The 23,378-nt window shown below is 37.6% G+C and overlaps 1 protein-coding gene across 10 annotated transcripts in view; it reads left to right on the top strand.

Moving 5' to 3' along the window:
• The window catches only part of NAV3 (neuron navigator 3), a 508,016-nt gene extending 489,021 nt beyond the window's left edge, over positions 1 to 18,995 (top strand). For all 10 annotated transcript variants that reach the window (XM_074539691.1, XM_074539692.1, XM_074539693.1 and 7 more), the window contains 11 exons: positions 1,896 to 2,070; positions 5,738 to 5,835; positions 6,470 to 6,565; positions 6,816 to 6,984; positions 7,714 to 7,949; positions 9,914 to 10,068; positions 10,959 to 11,030; positions 11,458 to 11,654; positions 12,275 to 12,393; positions 15,042 to 15,245; positions 17,407 to 18,995. In XM_074539691.1, coding sequence (XP_074395792.1) covers positions 1,896 to 2,070; positions 5,738 to 5,835; positions 6,470 to 6,565; positions 6,816 to 6,984; positions 7,714 to 7,949; positions 9,914 to 10,068; positions 10,959 to 11,030; positions 11,458 to 11,654; positions 12,275 to 12,393; positions 15,042 to 15,245; positions 17,407 to 17,526 — 1,641 coding nt within the window. In that variant the 3' untranslated portion in view covers positions 17,527 to 18,995. The remainder of the gene's footprint in view (positions 1 to 1,895; positions 2,071 to 5,737; positions 5,836 to 6,469; positions 6,566 to 6,815; positions 6,985 to 7,713; positions 7,950 to 9,913; positions 10,069 to 10,958; positions 11,031 to 11,457; positions 11,655 to 12,274; positions 12,394 to 15,041; positions 15,246 to 17,406) is intronic.
• Positions 18,996 to 23,378: the final 4,383 nt, after the last annotated feature.

Below are 23,378 nucleotides of genomic sequence, written 5' to 3'. Positions count from 1 at the left end.
TTTCTTACCATTTGAACCAGCCCCAAGTATTTGCATCTGCAGAGGACATGAAAGTTTAGCATTCTTCCATATTTGTCATGCCACTGGAAGCCCACATTTCCTCAGCTGAATCCAGCCCAGTGCCTTGCCAGCTGAATTGCTCTGTGTTGGGTGCTTAGGTCAGGTGAGTGTAAGGCATTTGTGTGTAGATGCCTATAGCACCTGATTTCATAACTACAGAAATGGTGTGCTTGATGTCTTTTCTAGACCTCTTTGTTTACACAGTGCCTGTATCAGTTTCAGCCGGGTCTTTAAACATCTTTGGTACCTGCCATCCTCCCAGGTGCTCACAACTCCAAGGTGCCAACATTAGTGTGGGATATTCGACTGAACTTCAATTAGAGGGAAGACTTATCAAGAGCTGGTCCATAAATGTGGTTTCATTTGTCCTGACATAAATAAAGCATTGCTCTCGAGGCACTGAAAGGTTTTAAGGAACTGTGAGGAAAAGAATGTGAAAAGGAGAAAAGGATGTGAAGGCTTATCACCTGATGACAGTCTCATACTGGGAGATGAGTGCCTGAATCAGGTGAAGTTTCCAGAGAGAGGAGTCTGCTGTAGCACATTTCTCCAAAGTCTGAACCTCCTCAAATCTGGGCAAAGGCAGCTAGTTGAGAAACTGTTAATGGTAATCACCATTTCTGAAGTTCACTGAAAAGAAGAGACAGCTGCCTTGCAGTTGCCAAAAGTTGATATTTTAGAGGATTGATGAGTATTGGTAAAGGGAAAAAATAGGACTGGTGGAAGTGATACATGAATATTTTTAGGTTCAAAGCACTTTAAAAAACTAAAGCTCAAGTGAATGGAAGACTGCTAAGAGCTATGTAATTAATAAGCATAAATTTCAGAGTGGCTACTGATTTGAACCCTAGACTAAACTGATATACCCATCTATTACCTTCTGTTACTATTGTACTGGTTTGCCCCTTCCCTTTCACTGTCTTCTCACCTGTGTGTATGTGATCTAATCTTTTTGTAGCTGAAGCAGGGGGTTTTGTGATGCTATCTATCCCTTATGTTTTCACTTGTATAATAGAGCTGTTCAGCCTCCATTAAAAAAGTGAGACTTTTACCAGGGTGATGTGAATTTAGAAATAAATTTGATGTGCAGAACCATCTGCAAGAATAAGCAGTTGCTTTGTAATGCACTTTGTTAAGCAACTGCTAGATTTAGATAGTACCAGGCTGTTCTCAGGCTTTTTCATTTTATTATTGTACATTCAATTATCACTTGGCAGCACAGAGGATTTAGGTAAAAAATTCCAGTTGTTCTGATTCATCTGTCACTGTCTGTTTTCATCAGAGAGAATTTGCTCGCTGCTATGTTAACAATCCCATGTTTGAATGATCAAAAGTCTTATTTGATAGCAAGAAGGGTTATGAAACTGTTAAACTATCAATTTCTAATTTTTCATTTTTAATTTAATTTCTCTGTGAAGTTACTGTTTAAATTTTATATTCAATGTCAGGAATAATTTTCTGTGTCTTTAGAAACATTGACATATCCAGTACCTTCCTTAACTAACTGTTACCTTAGTAATTTGACAGTAGAAAGTATCTGAAAAAAATGGGGATAGCTGGGAAAATTATGACCACACTCATGTTATGGTCAACTGTACAATAAGCACAAAAGCTTGAAGCTGCTATTGTTTAGGATCTAAAAATAAGGTTATTGGAGGCTTTCCCTTCATTTAAGAAGTAAAGGCAGTCCAGTTTTCATTGTGTTATATCTCTGTTGTGAAAGTGGTAAGCCAGTTAACTGAGTCAGGGGGACAGCATCACCAGACTAGCCACCAGTAGTGGTTTTCCAAAAGAATAACCTCCTGTGCTTTGGTGTTGATTTCTTTTGTCTGTAGAATGAAATTGAGATACTGAAAGCAGAGAATGATCGCTTGAAGGCAGAGACTGGAAATAGCGGAAAGCCTGCCCGGCCATCATCAGAGTCCTCAAGCAGCACATCATCTTCTTCATCACGGCAGTCACTGGGACTTTCTCTGAACAATTTAAACATCACAGAATCTGTTACATCAGGTAAACGTGCTTTGGGCACATGCATGCCTCAGCAGTTGGTACGATTTTTTCAGCCCCTTAATGGGCCATATAAGAGAGGCATGACTGGAAATTAAAACACGTCCTATCATTCAGGGTAACATCAGATATACATTCAGTAACAGAGAAGAGGAAGAATGCTGGTGGTCATGTCTGAAATGTAGCTTTTAGAAGCACCTGAACAGCAGTAACAGATTGTTCATTATGTTTGCTTTGTTCTTAGCCATGAAACTCTCTGCCTATGAAGTTTACAATACTCTTCGGTCATCCAATTTACAGTTTCTTTGAAAAGAAATATCTGTTGAAGTATACATGACAACTGTATTGATACATTCTCTTGCCCATGTGGGATAAATATGAGTATAGTATGTGAAACTTTCTTCTTTTTGTTTACAGGTCTTTGATCATTCAGTTAGCTCCCTTAACTTGACTTCATATTTGCAGCTAAGGCAGAAGGTGGTTTCAGTTAGCTTTATCCCTTACATTTTTTAAATTGGTACAGCTAGCTAGCCTATGTTGGACCAAATCACCATTTACCACGGGAACCAAACCCCTCCTGGTCTATTAGGCACTCATTGTCATCTGTGAATGAAGGAAAGCAAGCAGAAGTTGGGTCCACATCATGAGCATCAACATTTGATTATTTTCCATGCCATGGAGTTTATGATAATAAGCCTTCTACATTTGTTTTGATATTGTAGCCAAGAAACAGAAGTGCTGTCTCTAAGAGTAGAACCAGGAGTAAAGCAGGAGCAAAGCAGCACTCATTAGCAGAGACGCCACAGAAATTATGATGCAGTCTCTGGAAGTAATAAAAATGTGGCTAATAATTGTGGAAAGAGTCTAGGCAAGAGTACAGCTGGGAATATGCCAAACTGACTATAATTTGGATTGGCAGTTAGTCATATTATCTTGCCAGTCATTGATTGCACGGATATTTGAACATTTTTTCTGGTTAATATCAGATTTTGTATGAAAATTGGTATATTTTTTATTTACATTACAACTCTTTGAAGGGTTTAACTTTTAGCATGGAGGACCCTGAACTAGGCCTCAACATGCAATGAGCTGTTGCAAAAGCAGGGAAAAAAAAATTAACTGCTCACAGATCCACACATATTAAAAACAAACAAACAAAAACAAAGCAAAAGTAATTTTTTTTTTTTTTTGCAATATGGTGGTTATAAAATGTCTTTCATGAGTAGCAGCCTTTCATTAGCACTTCGTTGCTTGGAACTAACTCTGTCTAGATACAGCAATAAACATGTAGGAAGAAAGGTCTGAAGAAAAGGAGGGGGAAGTAGATGAGAATACAATGGGTGAAGAGGAATGGGTGAAAGAAAACTGAAGGTAAAAGATAAGATGAAAGAATGAAAATAAAGAAAATTATGAGGAAGTGTTCAGCAAAAGAATAGAAATAATAAAAGCTGGAAGAAAAAAAGAGGAAGGGGAAGAGGAAAACAGGGGAAAGAAAGAAGAACAGGATGACTGGAAGAAGTGGTTGGATTTGATGATCTTAAGGGTGTTTCCAGCCTCAATGATTCCATAATTTCATAAACTTGATATAATTTTCTGTGTTATTGTTCTAAATGTTTTTCTCACATGAAAAAAGTAATTACTTTTCATTACAAGAAATTAAAGATAGGAGAGTGCCTAATGAGGAGTGGAGAATTTCATTTGATTATGAATCTAGAATTTTTGATCATTGTGATGATCATTTTGTTGCCATGCCAGAGAACTTGGAAGGGTGAACGCTTCCCACCAAGTCTTGTGGGATTTCTGCGACAGCTGGAGTACTACTGAACACAACTCCCTGAGATATGGGGAGGTTAATCATGATGAGGATTAAGCTGAGAGAATAGAGTGGTTTGGTTCTTCATAATATAAAAATACCATTGCACTTTTTGGGAGCAGTGTCTCCTACCAACCAGGTCATCTGGCAATGACCAAGCTGTCCACTGTCACGTCCTTAAGGGTGTGATGACACCCTCCAGATCAGGGTGAGTGGCAGCCTGGGAAGGGGTGTGGGGGTCAGAGACACCCCTATTTCAGTCAGTCACTGCAGTGAAAAGAGCAAACAAGGACCAGTACAGGACTGGCCCAGAGTGCCACAGCTCTGACAAGAATTGGACTGAGGTAATCATAGCATGCCTAAAAAGAAGGCCTAGCAGGGGGAAATTAAAACAATTAGTGCCACCATGAGATTAGAGGCCCTTGGGCATCTCCTCAGTCCCTTGTATCAGTGAAAGAGAGAGCTCTTAGAAAGTGGAATTTGTTCTTTTGCTACAGAGTGGGTCCTCATTCCTAAAGACTTAAAGAAGAATGAATTTAAAGGGCTACATAAGTGTCATTTACAGATTGGAAAATTTCACAGGGGGATCATATCATAATTTGATAAATAAATAAAAAATTCAATGGTGACACAGAAAATCTTTCTGCCTGGAACAAAGCAAGCATAGATTTATTGAAACCTACCAAAAAAAAAGCTTCATTGGTCAATTAATTAAAAAAAACATGCAAAAAGCAAAACAAAAAACCAAAGAAACACCCCAAACCAATAGCAGAATCTGCATTCTAGATATGATGTAAGTTATCAGACTTCTAATATGAAAACTTATTTTTAATACATTAATTGAAATTATATTCATAAACCTTCTTTAGTTTTCCTTTGAACAAGTGACTGAATCTTACTGGGACCTCATTTAATTTGGATGAAATCTGACCTTGTACAGACTATATCATGAAGTCGATGTTTTTCACACTAATAATGAACAGGGTTTAGGTTAGTGGATTACTGTGCTGGCCTTTGAAGAAAATGCAAATCTATAATCTCATCTAATTTTATAGTTAGCTTGAATGTCTAACAGTAAAATCTCAGAGAGAACTTCTAGAAGAAAGCAGCAGTTTTATCACTTGCAATAAAGCTGTAGGCCGAGCCTTTAACAGAAATACATCTGCTTTCTCATTTTAGGAGTTAATGAAGTGGTAGAAACAGAGGTGTAGAGCAGATCAAAATCACTCTTCACCTCCAAAACAAAGGAAGCCTTTCCTTAGAGGAATGACTGTGAATAAAGTAATGTATTTTGGAGGAATCCAAAGTGGTTTTCTAGTGGGGGTGAAAAGGACTCTATCCATGGCATATGTACAGAAGGCAAAGGAATCATCTGGAAAGTGAAATTAAATGCTATTTAACTTAACAACAGAAATATCAATGCAAGGATTTCTTGTTTCTCTTTGTACAACATTCTAAAGAGCACAAATGAGTGCCCAAAGACATACATTTAATTTAGTTTTTAAACAACATTACTTTGTGAACATCCTGTAATTTTGAAAAAGTTCCAAGAGGGAAAGCAAAGGCAAGACTATAATGCAAGATTTTATTTATTTGTGGATTCTTTATCCCTTTCTGAATGATTAAAACTCCTAATAATCCTACAAAAATTAACAGCTTGTAACTTTTTTTCACCTCCAACAGAAATGGTGAATCAGGAATAAGTACAGATTACAACAATTTTAAGTTGTTATCACGGCAGCCTTTCTTTTTAAACAAATTTTTAACTTTTAAATCCATTGAACAAATGTTGAACTGATGATGTGAACATAATTGATGTGATTTTTCTGATTGATCACTTCCCTTCTTTTAATGTAGATATATTGTTGGATGATGTCACTGATGGAGCACTCCACAAAGAAGGTCATAGTGTCAAAATTTTAGTCACCATAAACAAAGGCTACAGTCGAGCCAAGGTAAGTGCATTACCCAGAACAGAACTAGAGCTCAAGCAAATGCTGGCATATAGTAGGTCAAATTTTTTTCAGTATTTTAATCCAGGAACTGAAGGGAAGTATCTCATAGATGGCACTCTCTTCTGTCATCCATGCTCAATACAGTTAGGCACACTCCATAGACTAATGCCATATGGCTTCTTTATGCCTTTGTGGTGGCTTAGACACTACTAATTCTTTGTTTAATTAGTAGTAGGATGTCCTGGGACTTGCTGTCTCTAGGTCATTATAAATTAGATCTATGCATTGATCTCCTTAGGGTGCAACTGTGAATTTGCTGCCGAAAAGTTGTATTGTCACGTTTTCATGTTCTGTGTTGTAAAAAATGACAAATATAGTGCAACCTTTATTTTTAGTCATCTCTTTAAAAACACAGACGCAATCAAAGACCAGAACAAGATTCTGTATTCCCTTCTTTATAAAGATGTATCAAAGTAATACAATCTGTACCTACTTCTGGCACAGAGATTATTACCAAAGTTGTTACCTCTCATTCTAAATAATATTCTTATTCTTCGTTAGGAAGACTATGAATATTCACAGAAAACTAATTAGTACCATTTTTAGTCCAGTTTCCAAAAATACCTCTTTGCAGGATCAAAAGCCACATGCATACCTGATAGGATCAATTGGAGTCAGTGGAAAAACAAAATGGGATGTTTTAGATGGTGTAATCAGACGTCTCTTTAAGGTAAGACAGTGAAAAATTTGCTTAAGTATTATTACAATTTTCTTTTTCATTTTAGAAAATTTCTATTTCTTTGAGTTGTCTTGCCAAGTTTTTGTTTTGGTTTGAGGTTTTTTTGATATATTGCTAACACCAACTACTATTAAGCTTTATTCTCAATGTTGCAGTTCTTTTTTCTATAACTCTAGGCAGTTTTCCAAATAGCTTTCATTCAATAAATGTTTTTATGACTTATGTTTTCATATAATTTCAGGAGTATATTTTTCGAGTGGATCCAACTACTAGCCTGGGTTTAAGCTCTGACTGCATTGCTAGCTATTGTATAGGGGATGTAACTAGAGCCCATAGCCTAGAAGTGCCTGAACTGCTGCCTTGTGGATATCTGGTTGGAGATAATAACGTCATCACTGTGAACTTGAAAGGTAAAACCCATAGAATACTTCTGCAGATACCAGAGTTCTACACTACAGTTCCCTATCCTTTTATGTTTATTTTCTTACACCTGACCTTTCTGTATTGTCTCTAGTTTGAGGGCACATTTATCACAAACTGCCTGTAAGACATTATATAATATCCATCATAGCCTTTAGAGGGAAATCTAAAAATGTCTGTCCTCCCCTGCCTGATTGCCAAAACAAAGTACAGATTTCTGAATAGTGGCAAAAATCCAACCCCAAAACAAAGATTAAAATGAGAAATACTAATGCTTTATTCAGTTCCACAGGAAAAATTCTATACATTTCAAGTGCTCTAGGGATTTGCTATTGGAGAGGAGAGGGGGCCTTCAGGAGAACTTTATTATGTGATAACTGGTAACTCTTGTGGCTGTCAGTTTGACCTTTTTTATGTCATCGTAGTAAGTAATGTCTGAAACATACATCTTTGCCTCACTGATCCTTCTCTTCACATTTACTTTGATTGCATCTCTTCCACTCATCTCAACTCACCACTGCTGTTCAATTTTTTGTGGAAGTATACCAGTATTTCTACAGTAAAGAAGTCCTTAACAGGGGTTTGATTTAGAAGATTTGATTTAGTAGCTATCTTACTTTGCTTTGGCCATAGCACTGATGCCATCAGGTGCTGGGCCAAATAACTACCTTACCCAGGATAAGACAGGCCATTTTTCTTTTCTTTTTTTTTATCCCCAGGAGTAGAAGAAAACAGTTTGGACAGTTTTGTGTTTGACACATTAATTCCTAAGCCAATTACCCAACGGTACTTTAATTTACTGATGGAGCATCGCAGAATTATTCTGTCGGGACCCAGTGGCACAGGAAAGACCTATTTAGCTAACAGGCTGGCTGAATATATTATAACTAAATCTGGCAGAAAAAAAACTGAGGATGCAATCGCAACTTTTAACATAGATCACAAATCAAGCAAGGTAAGTTACAATTGAAAACATAATCTATTGCCCAGTTTGTAGAACAGATTCCAATTAAGGGGTGTACTCTTTTGCTGTTCAGTTAGCATTTCTTCCTACAAGAATTCAGTCTTCAATCCCAGTGATGTACAGGGACCAGATCTTTCTGTCCTAAACAAACCATTGAAGCACTGTCAAGGCAGTCTTAATTTTTTCCCTCTTGAGGAAACCCATTTTAAGTATAGATGCAGAGTCCAACTCCCAAGTGAATTAAATTTTTGAAGTGTCTGTAATTCCTTTATCAGAAGTTTTGCTATATAGTAATGCTAGTGTAACTTGTTTTTTTATGATGATAACATCAGCCTTTGTAAGCAAAGATTTCAGAGGAGTGATTTGAAATTACTGTCCTGGGCTCAATTTCTTAATCAGCCCTGAGGATATACAACTGTTATGATTTCTGGTGTGCATCGGTCTGGAAGCTGACCATACTGAAATTGCCTCACACATCATGTCACATTCACAGTGATTTACAAAGCTCAGATTATCAGGTTTCTAGCAGGGCTACTGTGCTAGCCACAGATAATACTATTCACCTGGCTGTCCTGAATTGAGTGTACTCCTAACTTGGTTCCTGGGGGGAAAAAAATGAAAGGGTTTGCCCAGAGCTTTCTGATTTGCACAGAACATAATGAATGCTAACATAAGAAGGGAGAACATACAGATCCCAAAGGGGCAAAAAGACCATTCTGGCAAAAATAACTGCTTTTCACTGTCTTTATACAGAGGATTTGTGATGCCATTTACTTTGGCAGAGAATGTGTTTGTGTTCTATTGTTATACTATACACATCTGTAAAGAAAATTGTCCCACAAAAGAGCCTTTTGGATTTCTAGTAAATTGCTTGGTCTGTGTGTTTTGGTATTTCACTGTTGCTTTTGGATTGGATTGGCTAGGCATTTTTCCCTTTTTCTTTACTTCTATCAAAATTCATATAGAATTTTTTGAGTTTGTAATAAAAATTAAAAAAAAAGAAAAAGCAACATTGTCAAATACCAAGGGTGTTTGAATAATATAGATGGTTCTATTCCATGGAAGAAACCTATAATGTTCTCTCAGAGACATCTGATCATAAAATGGAAAAGAAAAATCTTTCTTGAAATAAAAAAGGTGCATGTTCCCATTAAAAAAGAAAAGATCCAGCTATCCCTGATCCAGAAAATAAAATGGCAATAGGAACTTTGTACATAATACTAAGCATGTCCAACCCTGACAAAATTGGATACCTCGAGAGATACAGCCATAGAACTTGACTAGCTCAAATTCTCAAGAGCAGCTGTTGACAAAAATATGAAATGTTTGGATTGTGGAAAGCTGTCTTTTACTGCTGCACTAAACAGCAGCCAGACAGCTGACAGGAAAAAAGAATTTACACACCAAATTTTATTATGAGGTATGATAAAGCATCTCCAAGGTGCCAGGCAGATTTTCGGTGAGAGTGCTGAAAGGAGATATCTAAAGGAGTAGTTCAATACACCAAAATTGTGTGACAGGGTGGTGGGATTTTGATATATAAATGTGGCACTCATAAGAACGAAGGTCCAAAAATTATTAGGAGCATCTCAGCCCATTGGAAATGGCATATTTTATTGCAATGTATATTCCTCTGGATAGAAGATATTTTATCAGTAAATTTCTAAGGAATGTATCCCCCAAATCAGAATGCTTCAGTCATTTGCATTGTATTTAGCACCTTTGTTTTTTCCTAGAGTGAGGCTTTAATGTTGCCCTGTGCAAGCAGCATGTTTTCCTGCAGGTGCAGATCCAACTGAGTGATCCAAAGGAGGAAAACTCTTTAGCAGTCATTTTATCTTTCTGATTTTTTTCCAGTGAAATTATATCTATGGTCTAATTGTTTAATCTTTTCTGGGCTTGGGGCTTTTTTTTGTGATTTCATTTTTGGGTTTTTTTTATTATTTCTGCTGAAGGATTTGCGACAGTACCTAGCAAACTTAGCTGAGCAATGCAGTGCTGACAACAATGGTGCTGACCTCCCCGTCGTCATAATTCTTGATAACCTCCACCACATCAGTTCACTAAGTGACATCTTCAATGGTTTCCTCAACTGTAAATATAATAAATGGTAGGTAGTACCTTTTCTCTCTCTTTGCACACAGATTTCACGATTAAAACATTAAAAGCTGCCTGTTATTTTGTGAAATAAAATGTCCCAGTGCAAACTTAGGCTCCCCTAGGCCATCTGCAAGGCCATTATGGGCTTCAATAATTTTAACGCCTTTCAGCCAAGAAGGTAGCTGTCTCCTTCACTTCATTTACATGACTTCCATGCTTCTGAATGAGATGTAAATGAACTACAAAATTTAAGAATGTGCTTAAACACTTGACTGTTTTATAGTGTTATCCTTTGCACCCTGTGAGATCACAGCAGATCATTAGTACCATAAGAACAGCTTACACATTGTTATAAGGGAATTTGGGAAAAACCATGCCATACAGAAGCAGCTGTGAATCTAGCAGATTTTCCCTTCCCACAGTTTTCCTGCAGCAGTGCAGAAGTATAAACTTGGCTGACTGTCCTTTATTCTCAAGCAAGAGTAAAAATAACATTTTCTAGAACTTTTATTGGCTTTTAACACTGGTTACTTCTGCTGTAAAAGTGATATCACAGGGACTTCCTTCATAAAATCATTGCATACATCTTCCTCATGAGATTCATTGGCTTTTGAAATTAAAAAGCTAAGCACACTGCCAAATTATGAATTACATCAAGACAGGGTTGCTTTATTTATTTCTTCATTACAGATGGGCACTAGTAAACTACATATGTGCAAGAGGGAAATAATACAGGAATAAACATTTTTAAAAGGGTACCTCAGAAATATTTTAAATGTATGACTGTAGTACACCCAGACTCTTTTGAAATTGGCCTAGTACAGATAGTAAGAAGGAATATACTCTGAATATTTTAATGAATTCTCCCTCAAAAAAATCCTACTGCTTTTATATTTCCAGTCCCTATATTATTGGAACCATGAACCAAGGAGTTTCTTCTTCACCAAATCTGGAGGTGCATCACAATTTCAGGTACATTCACTCTGTATTTACTGTGGCCATGTTTGCACAGCTCCCTGCTTCTGAACCCAGTTCTTTGGCAAATATTGATCTTTTGTCTCATCACAGTAAAGCATTTCAGTTTCAACGTCTCTCCTCTATTGATGGGTCTCTGGATTCTGTTGGGGAATAATAAAAGAAATAAGACACTGTCTGGCACGTCTAGCAAGTTGCTGAAGATGATTGCATTCCTGCATTTCTTTTGTCTTCAGCAGTGTCTTGAATTCCTGCTGGAACCTGAAATGCCTGCATTGAAACAGTGAGCAGAAGTGAGGTTCATTGGAGCAGTGCTATACTTGACGACTAATGAGACTCCATGACATTACTTTTATCTATATGTTTAAGAGGAAATAATGTATTTGCTATTCATTGCTGCTTGACATTTATCTCTTCTACCTAGGTGGGTGCTGTGTGCTAATCACACAGAGCCTGTTAAAGGTTTCTTAGGAAGATATCTGAGAAGGAAACTGATTGAAACTGAAATAGAAAAGAGCATACGCAATAATGAGCTTATAAAAATCATTGACTGGATCCCCAAAACATGGCATCATCTCAACAGCTTCCTAGAAACACACAGCTCTTCAGATGTAACCATTGGTGAGTCCACTGCTGGAATGGTTTGAAATAAGGATGCAGGCTGAGCATTTTAGAGATTTGTGAAGAATATATTATTATTTTTTTTTAATTTCCATGTCTCAGTTGGAAGTACAGCATAGATGTGGGAATTTTTCTAGTTGTCAGCAAGCTTTAAAAAAAATTGAAAGTTTAATGAGAGAGTATATATATTTCCTGGTCGTTCTTTGTTGCTAAATACTTTCAAGTAAAATATCACTATTTTAAAAACTAAATTTAAAATAATCCCCTGATAGTAACTTTCCTAAGCTTAATTGTTTTCTCTTGCTTTCACACTGCAGTATAATTACAGTAATTAAAAACCTTGGACCTGAGGTCTTTTAATGAAATAACTCTGTTAGCAAAGATGTCAGCTTTTACATAGCTTTGCCATAAAACTTGTAAGTGTTCATCAAGCCCTAAAACTGGGCTAAGGGGCACCAGTTCATTTTTAATAACAGGAGACTGTTAGCTCCTTTAATGTAGTCCTGTTTTTATATTCTCTGGACTTGAGCTGGTTCCAGTACTGCTCTTTTAATTTTGAGAAGATTATTTTCAGTGTGTTTCCCAGTTATACCCTTTTAATACTCAACTTGACTTCTCAGGCCCCCGCCTCTTCCTCCCTTGCCCTATGGATGTTGATGGCTCCAGAGTGTGGTTCACAGACCTTTGGAACTATTCCCTTGTTCCGTATCTTCTGGAAGCTGTGAGAGAAGGACTCCAGGTATGTAATTTGTTTCCTAGAAATTTTTTTAATTGCTTTCAAAGGCTTTCTCCAAGCTGTTTTTCAACAGCGCATCCTAGTATAAATGCTATTGCAAGAAGAAAATCTTTGGATGGGTTATAGAAGGCAGACTCAAATTCCTTTTGGCCTGCTCTTACTCTGGTGTATAATTTGACTTTGTATCATATCTTATTATGGATTTTATGAAGAGGGTTTCTTCTGTATGACTGGAGGAAGGTGTTTTTTTCCATTGTTTAAAGAGTTTCCAGCATGGTTAAATACAGCTCAGATTGTCTCCCTTAGTCAAGGCAGTCTCAGCCTACCCCTGAATGGAACAGTTAATGAGCTTTATATTGGTGCCAGAAAATAGCTCCTACCACCTACATACACATGTAGGCACACAGATTTGTGGGAAAAATTTTGTGAACAAAGATGTTTTCATAAGGCTTGGATTGGAAGGGACCTAAAAGATATATAATTCCTGGCTTTGAACACTTCCAGGGATGGGGCATCCACAACTTTTCTGGGCAGCTTTTTCCAGTGCCTCACTACCCTTACTGTAAAGAATTTCTTCCTAACATCTAATCTAAATCTCTTCTGTCTTAGTTTAAAACCATTCTCCCTTGTCCTAACACTATCTGCCCACATTAAAATGTTGTTCCCACTCATTTTTATAAGCCCCCTGGAAGGTTGTAATGCAGTCTTCACCAGGAGGAAAACTCTCCGGATTATACCAGAGGATAGGATTTTGGATCATTCCACATCTTTGGATGAAACTCAAATATTCACATTGATCCATTCTCTCTTTTTTTTGGTGTTTTTCCCCCAGTCTTTAATTGGCTTTCTCCCTTTTCCTTTTTTTTTTTTTTTTTTTTTTTTTTTTTGTTGTTGTTGTTTATGCACAGCAATTCTATGTCCTCTAAAAATATGCTTTGTGGAAAGGCATTTTTTCCACACATGATGCCAAAAGATATTACTGCATATTAGTGCAGGGAGGATTGTTATGGACTAGGCAAAGAACTGTGTAAGCAGCTGCAGTTTCTTTATCACCTGTATTGATACTGTGACATACTGATGCAATGGAGGTTTAGAATCTTGCCTGTTGAATATCTCATGCTTTCCTAAAACTGCTTATCTCTCTGAGAATTACTGTGTTTATGCCTCGTGCAGAATACTGCCAAACATTTGATAGAACAGCCACAGTGAGATTAACAGCACTTGTTTAGACCAGCTGTAAAAATGCAGTGATATTCTTCATGCTCATATTTTCCCAAGCATCCAGGGTAACTGCTTAAATGGAAACTTCAGTTGTGCAGCAGAAGATGGCAGCATATAGAAGAAAATATGTTTGTTTCATGAGCTCTACCAATTTTTAGCTGCTTTGGATGGCTTCCATAGAATAAAGTTATTAATAATAAACAGCATTTTTATATCATATAAGTAAGTGTTCCTGGAACCAAAGATGGATAAAAACTGCCTTTCTGGTCAGGTGCTTTGCAAACTCACTTGTCAGACATAGGATTATAAGCCTTGCTGTAGATTCCAGAAAAGATTTAGTCACTGTTAATCTCAGATGAAGGGAAGTGCTACAGCCTGGAGTTAGCCTGCTACCTCTGAGAAACATTTCTCTTGGCTTATTTAGGCAAATCCCTTTTGTAGCAGCCTAGCCTCAGTGCAGGGCAGAAAAAGTCCAAGTATCTGTGTGCCTAATACAGAGAACTTGGCTCCCTAACCTGAAGCTCTGCATTCTGCATGTGCCTGGCAGCAGGTGTTGATAAGCACAACCCATCCTTCTGCCTTTATCACTAAATTTCTCCCCTGTTATACTCCCTCTAGGAGCACAGCCCACCTATATCCTGCACAAGTGCGTGCCCTGCCAATGGCATGGTGTTCCTTGGATTGTGTGAAACTGTTTGAGGCAGCAGAAATTATGAAAAGCCCTGGTGGATGGCTCCCCATCCCAGTGTATCATTGTCACAGCTAAAGGAAATCTATAAAGCAACTACCAAATTAACATGCTGCTTGTGAACAGCAATACGGAGAGAGGTGAATTTTAGTGAGGATGATACCAGATCTCCTAAAATTACAGTATTCTCATTCTTCCTCCATCCTCCCCCCAGATTCATCAGCATTTTATGCTTCATAGTGAGGAAAAATATATCCCTTGTGATGTTCTTCTCTTAACCTTCTGAAAGTTATCACATTTAGGATGTGGACAGATGTCTGCTTCAGCATCTCATTTTTCTAGGAGAAGTGAACAATCTGTACTTCTAATTCACTTCAAACAAAATCCAATTAACTTGAATGCTTTTGATAGGTCTGTGTTAATTTCCCTGGTATGCCTTAAGCAAAATACCTTGAGGTCTCATTTCACATTGTATCAAAGCACTTGCTGTTGTCTAGTCACTAGGCACTGTGTCACTAGTTATGCAGCATTTACCACCTTGCAGCCACTCTGTGTATTGAAGGATCATTAGTGGAGATGATCCAATCTCCTGAAGGTCTTATTTTACCTGAGTACTGAGAACATCCAAAAGCAAATCTCTTTCTAAAATGGTTTTGATGTTTGTGGTGACATTTTTTTCTGCTGTTATAACTGGTACTGAAAAGTCTGTAAAATACCAACATTTCTTATGTCCATAATGTAGATGTACGGTAAGAGGGCACCCTGGGAGGATCCCTCCAAGTGGGTGGCTGATACCTATCCATGGAGCTCTGCAACTCTACAGCATGAGTGGCCATCACTGCTTCAGTTAAGGCCTGAAGATGTTGGTTATGAAGGTTATGCATCAGCAAAAGAAGGAACAACCTCTAAGCACGTTCCGCAGACTGAGACAGAGGGGGATCCCTTGGTAAGATTCAAACATTTGAATTCAAATATTCAATATGCACTTTACTCTTACATGTTAAACTGTGCACTGTGCAGTTAAAAAGTACTGTGCACCTCTTCCAGAACAGGCTTTTAAAATGAATCCTCCTATAATTTATGAAAATGTTGAAAATTAAAGGAAGCAGGAGGGCATGTATCACCAACACTTTAATATCTCTTTACATTGTTTGTGTTTCCCATCTGCCCAGATGTATCTGATACCATGTATCAGGTCTTCATCATTCTATTGTTTGGGAACCACTCTTCAGCAGCTTATTAATCAATTTTATCATGAAAACATCTTTCTTCATCAGGCAATTTTACAGCTACATTATGCAAATGAAGGACTGCAATATTCACATTATCTAACTTACCTATCATAGAGAATTTAGTGAAAATAGAAATTATCCATCCTCCCATTTCTCATAATATTTCAGGTCAACTGATGATTGTGTAATAGTCTTAATGCAGAAGGAATGCAATTGTGGTGGCATTAAATGATAAGAAGTTGATTTCCCTCAATGCCAAGTATTGTTTTATTTAAATATGATCCCAGACATTCAGGTTTACCATTGACTCCTCTGATGATTGACTATTAAAATGCATATGTTGAGCTGCTATTCTTTTGTAGTGCTTTCTCTGTGGACTGCCTTTATCACAATTCAAAATACCATTTTAGAGAACTATATTTCTAGAATAGGCAGCCCTTGGGAATTTCTCAGAGAAAAATGCACTGATCTCTTAACTGTGTTAAGAAAATGGTTCCTCAACCTCAGTGTTTCATGTTCAAAAACAGACAGCGTCCTGAAGAAGTGTAGAAAATCATCTTATTTGAACTTATTTTCCATTCCAAAAGCTTCCAGGTGATATTTTGACCCTGTGAGCTTCCAGTGAGTGTGTTGGACAGGCTTCCAGCACAGCATAATCTCCAGTGTGCTGAAAACTCAGTCTGTGGGCAGCCTGAGTTCAGTTTCCACTCACCCCTGCTCCCCACACACTGTGGTCAGCATCTCTACCTGAGTAAATATCAGAAGCTTGAAAGTTGGGACTGGAGGGTTTGCCCCCACCTCCAGTGGAGCTCATGGGTGGACAGACCCTGCACTTGTGGCAACAGAACACGTCTCATGCAGGTTGTATTGAACACCCACTGCAGGTATCCTGTTTTCACAACCATGGATACGTGTTAAAGCTTCAGCAAAACTACAAAAAATATTGAACACTGTTCAGTGCCAAGAGAAGCTTCACCATGCAAGTTGAAAGCATAGAGATATAAGGATTTCTGAACAAACTGGAAATAGGGGCGTAAAACACAAATTGCTAGGAATACATCCTTGGCTTTGATTTTTCTTTGCCTGCTTTTTATAACAGCAGTGAATTTGTTCCTTGACAAACACTGAAGTACTCTCGACATTGCTTGCAGTCCTTAGCATGCTGGCAGAAGTGGATGCTTCATAAATAAAATCCTGACCATTATATAGTCAAGCATCAAGCATCCAAGTAATTTTCTGGATCTTACTGCTGCTATTTGATTATTTTCAGATGGTTTTCAGGTACTATTAATCCCTAAATTTTGGTGGGCTTTACCCTCCTGGGTAGGAGAATCTGTTGCTGTTTCACTCCTGAGGGCAGCCCCCCAACAGCAGATGGGGCTCATTTATGAAGCAGCTGGCATCAGTCCACCCCTCTCTCATTCCCTCCCCATCTTTCTCTTGTAGAGGGGGGATATGTTACTGTGATTATGTTTTCAGTTGCTTTTCCAGTGTAATGTATCTAAACCATCCAAAAATTTTCTGGAAGCTTGACTGTCTCCAAATACGGGCCCAGATGTCCAGCTGAGATATGGCTTCCTTCCTCTGCCGGTGTTGCAGCTGCAGCTGGCCTCACCCCTGAATTGAAGAGAGTTATCAGGCAGCTCCATTTGTATCCCTCTTTGGACCTTTAAACTTCTATTTAAAAATGAGAAAGCAATGGAAAGAGTGCCAGTAGGAGCTGCTAACACCCTGCCCTTTCTGAAATCCTTTTGTACGGTCCCTCCTCTAGGTACCAGCACACCTCATACAGCAGGAGAGCTTAATTAAATTTTAACACGGTCACTGCAGTTTTAAATGAGACGAGATTATGTAAACATTGCTTTCTTCTTTCAGATGAATATGCTAATGAGGCTTCAAGAGGCAGCCAACTATTCGAGCGCACAGAGCTGTGACAGTGATAGCACCAGCCACCATGATGACATTTTGGATTCATCCCTTGAATCAACTCTCTGAAAGGGACAAATCTTGCTGTGGGATGATGGTAAAATCTGTTTCCACTAGACCACTGCCAGTATTAAAGCAGCACACCGAGGTCTCTCAGTAAGAACGGTGTGTTGTAGGGAGGCAGGAGACCTAACTCTGCAAAGTCAGGAAGAAAAATTGAAGTGGAAAGCTTGAATTAGTTTAATTTCAAGGCATTTCAATACCTATGGAGCCGAGTGAGACTCCATTTGTCAACTGGAAAGTGCCCTAGACCAAGGGCATCTGAGCAGATTGCACACATGTTAGCCAAACTGGAATATTTTTTTTCCCTTATCCTCTTTCTCTCTCTCTGTCTCTCTGTGTTTCTCTGTACGAGTTCACAGCGAAACTTCTGTGGATTTTTTTTTCCTTTAGTTTATCCTGAGCTGCTGCATGAACAATGCAGTCTTCTAATTATCTTGTAACCTCTGTTGTGCCACATGGTGCTGGTCACAGGACGGCAGTGGTGTTTGTGTTATACACTACTGCCCATTCCAAAAGGAGTAAAAGATGATAGTAACTCAGAAAGCACAAACAGTATTGTGCAATCACCAGAAAACATGACTGTGATATGCTGGATAAGTGCCAATTTAATTCTAACTGCCATGGTCACGGTGATGCGCTCCATAAAGTTTTTAGTACACAAGTCACAGATTTTATAAAGTTATTTTTACCACAAGGGTCTTTTTTAACCGCCTGCCCACTCCTTAACAACAGTTTTCTACCAATTACTAACCAACACTGATTAAAGGCTTTTTAGGGCTTCATTTGTTTGAGCCTTTTCAGTGAAAGAAGGAACATTTCTTATGGTGCTGTCTCACTGCCTTAAAACAGATTTCTAGAACAGTTTTACAGTTGGTTTAATTCCTAAACCATTGGTAATTTACACTGTTTTTTTCTTCATTTACTAACAAGAAAACATCAGTTAACATAGTAGCCTCATATCTGTATATCATGATTTTTTAAAGTAATGGATACGAGAAAGAACAATTGCTATATAATATTTTTATCTTGTGAATAGATTTCTCTGCCTACCCTCAGAAGTACACAAGGAACCCAAACCCACTTTCACTGCCACTTAAATGCTGACAAAATCGGCTCAAATCCATTTGGTCCCATGGAATGGAATTTTTGGGAGGATAGATGTTTTGAATACTTATCCAGCAGAGCTGGATGCACTTGATGCAGCATGAGCACAAATATATGGGTCTGTTTTTTTTTTTTTTTTCCTTTTTCTAGTTTCAGCATGTTGTTTTGATTGCTATAGTTGTACATGAAGAATTCAGCATAAAAGAACACTGAAGCAGTGATGTCCACTGTGGAAGAGGAAGAGTTTATACTGTAAAAGTGGGTTGGTTTTGCACAGTCTACTGGGTGGGTATTGTAAATATAGAGAAAAAGAAAAAAAAAAAAGAAAAAAAAGCCTTGCACAAATCAAATCAAAAGCAAACAAACAAAAATATTGTATTTTATTCTGTTGGTGTTAAGAGATGTTTCACTTGCTGAGATTTCCTGTATGTTGCAAACAAATACAGAATGCAAAACCTAAAAGCTGTTATTATCCGGTGTGTTTGTCCTGTACTTAACAGTTGTTACGACTATGCAGGAGCTATCAATGCCACAGTTAGCACGTTTCAATATCTGTATGAAACCAATACATTTTGGGGGGAAAAGTCTGAAAATGTTTGAAATTCATATGTCGCGGCAGGCTAGAAGCAGGCTGCATCCAGACTGCTCGGAGTAACTGGAAACACTCTTTTACCACCAGAGCCATGGTTAAAATAGGTGCACGTGGGCAAGAAGGCAGCCAAGGGCTCTGGCATTGTGTAGTCACATACTGTACACCTCCATGGATGTTACCTTCGGGATGTGTATGTGGTGCTATTCACTCCTCGTGGCCACCCCATGGCCGCCTGCTGTAACTTAAAGAAATAAATGCAGTTTCCAAATGGCACTGAGCGGCATCGCTGAATCTAGAGGTTCCTACACGGTGCTATTGCCCTAATAAAACTCTGAATTTATGCACGTAGGATTCAGTCTGACCAACATTGTGCCCCCCAAACCTGGATCCATTTCTGATGCAAAATGTCAGTTCATACGCCTTGACTGACTCAAAGAACTAAAGCAAAGCTGCTCTTTCTTGTACCTGTGCTCTGAGCAAACCTGCAAATCTTTTCCTGCCATATTTAGCTCACAAACACACAATATTACATAGACAAAACTTCCTGCAATACATCTCAGTGAGTCCACCTAGTTTACAACTCAGAAATTGTTTGTGAAACATTTGTCTGTACACATTTTATATTTTGTACATTTTTGATGTAACATATCTTGTAAATAGACAGAAACAGTGAAATAAATCATCTGAAAATTTTTGTAGTCTTTGTAAAACCCTAATAATAAGTATTTGGTGTCATCGGACTTAACTGGATGATGTATTTTCTATTGGTTTATTGTTCCTCTAGCTTGTAAACCAGCTTGCGTATATTTTTTTTGCAGGTGTGCACACTGTATCTGTCTAAATTATTACTTTGCCATTAAAGTGGAATTATTTATTGAAAACACAGTCTGATGTTTTTGCAGTCAGGACTACTTAACAGATATTCTTTCAAATATACGAATATGAAAACAAAATGACATAATGAAGGATGTGATTTTTCTGTATTCAGCACAACTAATCTCTGTAGAAACAAAATTAAGTACTGTTTCCAGTTCCAGTGATTCAGCAGGATTTTTGAATGGCTGTTTCCTTGGTGGGAACAGGTTATGCCATTCAGAAACAACTTCACAGTCTCCCCATTCTCAGGATTATTTTAAAATACAGGCTCCTGCTTATTTTAGTGACAAAAAAATCTGTCCAAAACCAGTGAAGTATCATGCCTTATTTTGAAACTCAAAGAACTAAGGACTACTTCCTCAGCAGGTATATATCAATATTATTTGATAGAATTCAAACAAAGAAAGTGTAATTGTCTTAGCTACCTAATCATAGACTTTGAGGTTGGAAGAGATCATTATGCTCCTACAAGTTGCAGCACCTCAGCTGTAAGTCTCAGCACCTCAGCTGTAAGTCTCAGCAGCTGGTCTGTAATTTCTCCTGTAAGTGCAAGATCCCAGGAAAGACCTTTAGACATATGGGTACAGAGTAGAAGATTCATCACCTCAATAAAGATGTGGGTAATTATTCACTGGATGATTTGGGTTTCTAAGGGGGTTTTTTAAGATTTGCAGTTAAATCTCACATACCACTTTTTCAAGAGAAAATATATCTCATACTGTCCTTTGTTATGCCCTGTCTTCTTATGCTAAAAAGCAAGTCACAATCAAAAACACCTTTTACAATAGTATTCTTTGCTTGTGTTTTTGATAAGACAGGCAGCTTGCTTATTCCTAGCTTTTCACAATAAGCCATGCCTTTCAGGCCTCAGTATGTTCATTGCGGGACTTTATGTGGTTTATCAGAGAGTCCGTTCTGAAATGTGGGTATGAGAGTTGCACACAGCATTCCTGTCATGGTTTTACAGTTGCTATAAACAGAGCTAATATCACCTTCCTACTCCCACTTCATATTTTCCCTGCTTAGGCTTCAGGGCTGACATTCAGTCTCTAATTGCATCATCCCACTGCAAACTCATGTTCAGTTAATTATCTACCAAGACCCTGTCTTTTTTTCATGTTCTATCATTTTGAAATACTTAGTCCAATCCTGTCTATATAAACTGTGCTCTTTCTTCCTTAGATATATGAGTGCTAATTTATCTGTATTAAAACAGGATATTAAAATTAGCCCACCCTACTAAATTATTAATTCTCTACAGTTATCATCTGTCTAATTTACAATTTCAGCATCTTCCATAATTTCCAAAACCTGCATTGTCATTTTACTGTGTTTTTCAGTTTGTACATAAAGGTAATAAGATATTTTTTGTCAAGAGCAGAGCCCTGTTCAATCCTGATAGGACCTTTCATGAAGCTTTCTGTTTGCAGCTACATTGTTTACAGCTACTCCTGCCATGGTTATATGTGTACTTCAGTTAATATGGGTATAAGCATACAAAGTCACTTGTATATAATATTATGGGAAATACATGGTGAATTACATGGCTTCTCCATCAGTGTAGGTCTCCAAGGGTAGATTAGATTTCTTTCTACTGAAAATTACATATGTAGAGATTATCTTCCACAGAAGAAGGACTAGACTAGGGTGATCTCAGTGTGCCTTTCCTATAATTCAGTGCTGCAGTCCTTGCACGTTGTCCAGCTGCCATACTTAAGGGAAAATGTAAAAAATGTAATTGTTAAACTCATTTTGTGTCTCCTGTCTCAGCATATCTACCTATTAACCTTCATCTGGAGACCTGCTTGGTGAATGCCCAGGTTCCCATGACAGGAATGGGATAATGCAGCCTCAGAAAGAAGTGTTTTTAGCAAAGTACTTGAGACATTGCTCTTGCTTACAAGAGCTCATTTTTTATGCTATCATTAACTAACTACAGTGTTGCTCAGCACATGCTTTTTCTTGATAACTGAATAATATCACACAAATTAAATGCTACCACTAAGTCTGGCAATGCAAGAGCTCCAGATGCACTGTCATGGGAGAAATGTAATTCTGGTAATAATACTAGTAGCAGAAAATAGAATCTGTCATGAAAGATAAATTAACTAGTGCCAAGGCCATGTGACCTTGCCTTTATACACTAAACTGCATTTACTATTCTTTCTTCAATTGCAACCTTAAACAAATGCTGATAAATAGCAATGAGAGAACATACTGAATAATCATGTTATAAATAAAAAATTTCATAAATTAAATAACGTTTCACCTTTGTTAGTGCATTCACTTGTTTTTCCAACAGTTTTTGTTAAATTAGATTATACAATTTAGGAAACTTATATGTATCTTGACAATTAAATGCCATACCTGGAAGAAAAGACACCTGATAAGAAAATTAAGCATTTATGTGGTGACACATAATGAGCACTAATAATTTTATTCTGCCATATATGGATGGCTCTGACAGAACAAAGAAGCAGACAAAATATGTGTTACCTGTACACTGAAAGCCCAAGAGCGTAGTGAATGAAAAAGTAATTTAAATTAGTTCATTGTATTTTAGCGCTGATAATTCAATACACCTTAGATACGTTGTGCTGTGTAAAGACACACACAGTCTGAAAACAGTCTTCAGTGCAGCTAAGCTGTTCCACTCATGCAGACCACATGCCAGGAAGTCATATGGCTTCTGTACAGCAGTTCCTGTGCTACCAGACATAGTTTGTTGGCAGAATGAATAATTTAGCTCCATCCTTACCACACTCTTCATGTAACTGCCATGATCTTTAGTGTACTCTGTCCCTGCTTTTCTGGGTCAAGCTAGTGGCACTGTTTTGAACTAACGGTACTGACTCTTGATTGTGGCTGTGCAAAGTCACACTGGAGACAGAATTTTCATCTTAACTTACATTACAATGTAAATGTATTTTTTATCTAGAGGAAATAAGAAACATAAAAGCTATATAAGAAAACCTTTTTGTCTCATTAGTAATTACTCATTACTACTTAATGTTTTTGAATAACTGCTTTTGTAGAGTCAGTGTGTCTCAAATACTTTATAAGTAGTTTTCTTGTAAAAACAAATTACATTTCCAAGTATATAATTATACTGCTTGTTTGAGAGCTGGTTATTATCTTGTATCAATATACCAGCCTGTTTAACAAACTACATTCACACACAGTAAATTTCATGTCTAGCTTAAGGGTCTCTGGGGTTAAATAACATGCTTAGTCTTGCTATGTATTCTGTGTAAGTCATGTTCTTTAATTTCTGTCCTGAATATGG

The sequence above is a fragment of the Zonotrichia albicollis genome, chromosome 4 (genome assembly GCF_047830755.1).
Source record: "Zonotrichia albicollis isolate bZonAlb1 chromosome 4, bZonAlb1.hap1, whole genome shotgun sequence".
Lineage (NCBI taxonomy): Eukaryota > Metazoa > Chordata > Aves > Passeriformes > Passerellidae > Zonotrichia > Zonotrichia albicollis.
Note: the sequence above shows the minus strand (reverse complement) of the source record. Positions and strands in the feature narration are given on the sequence as shown.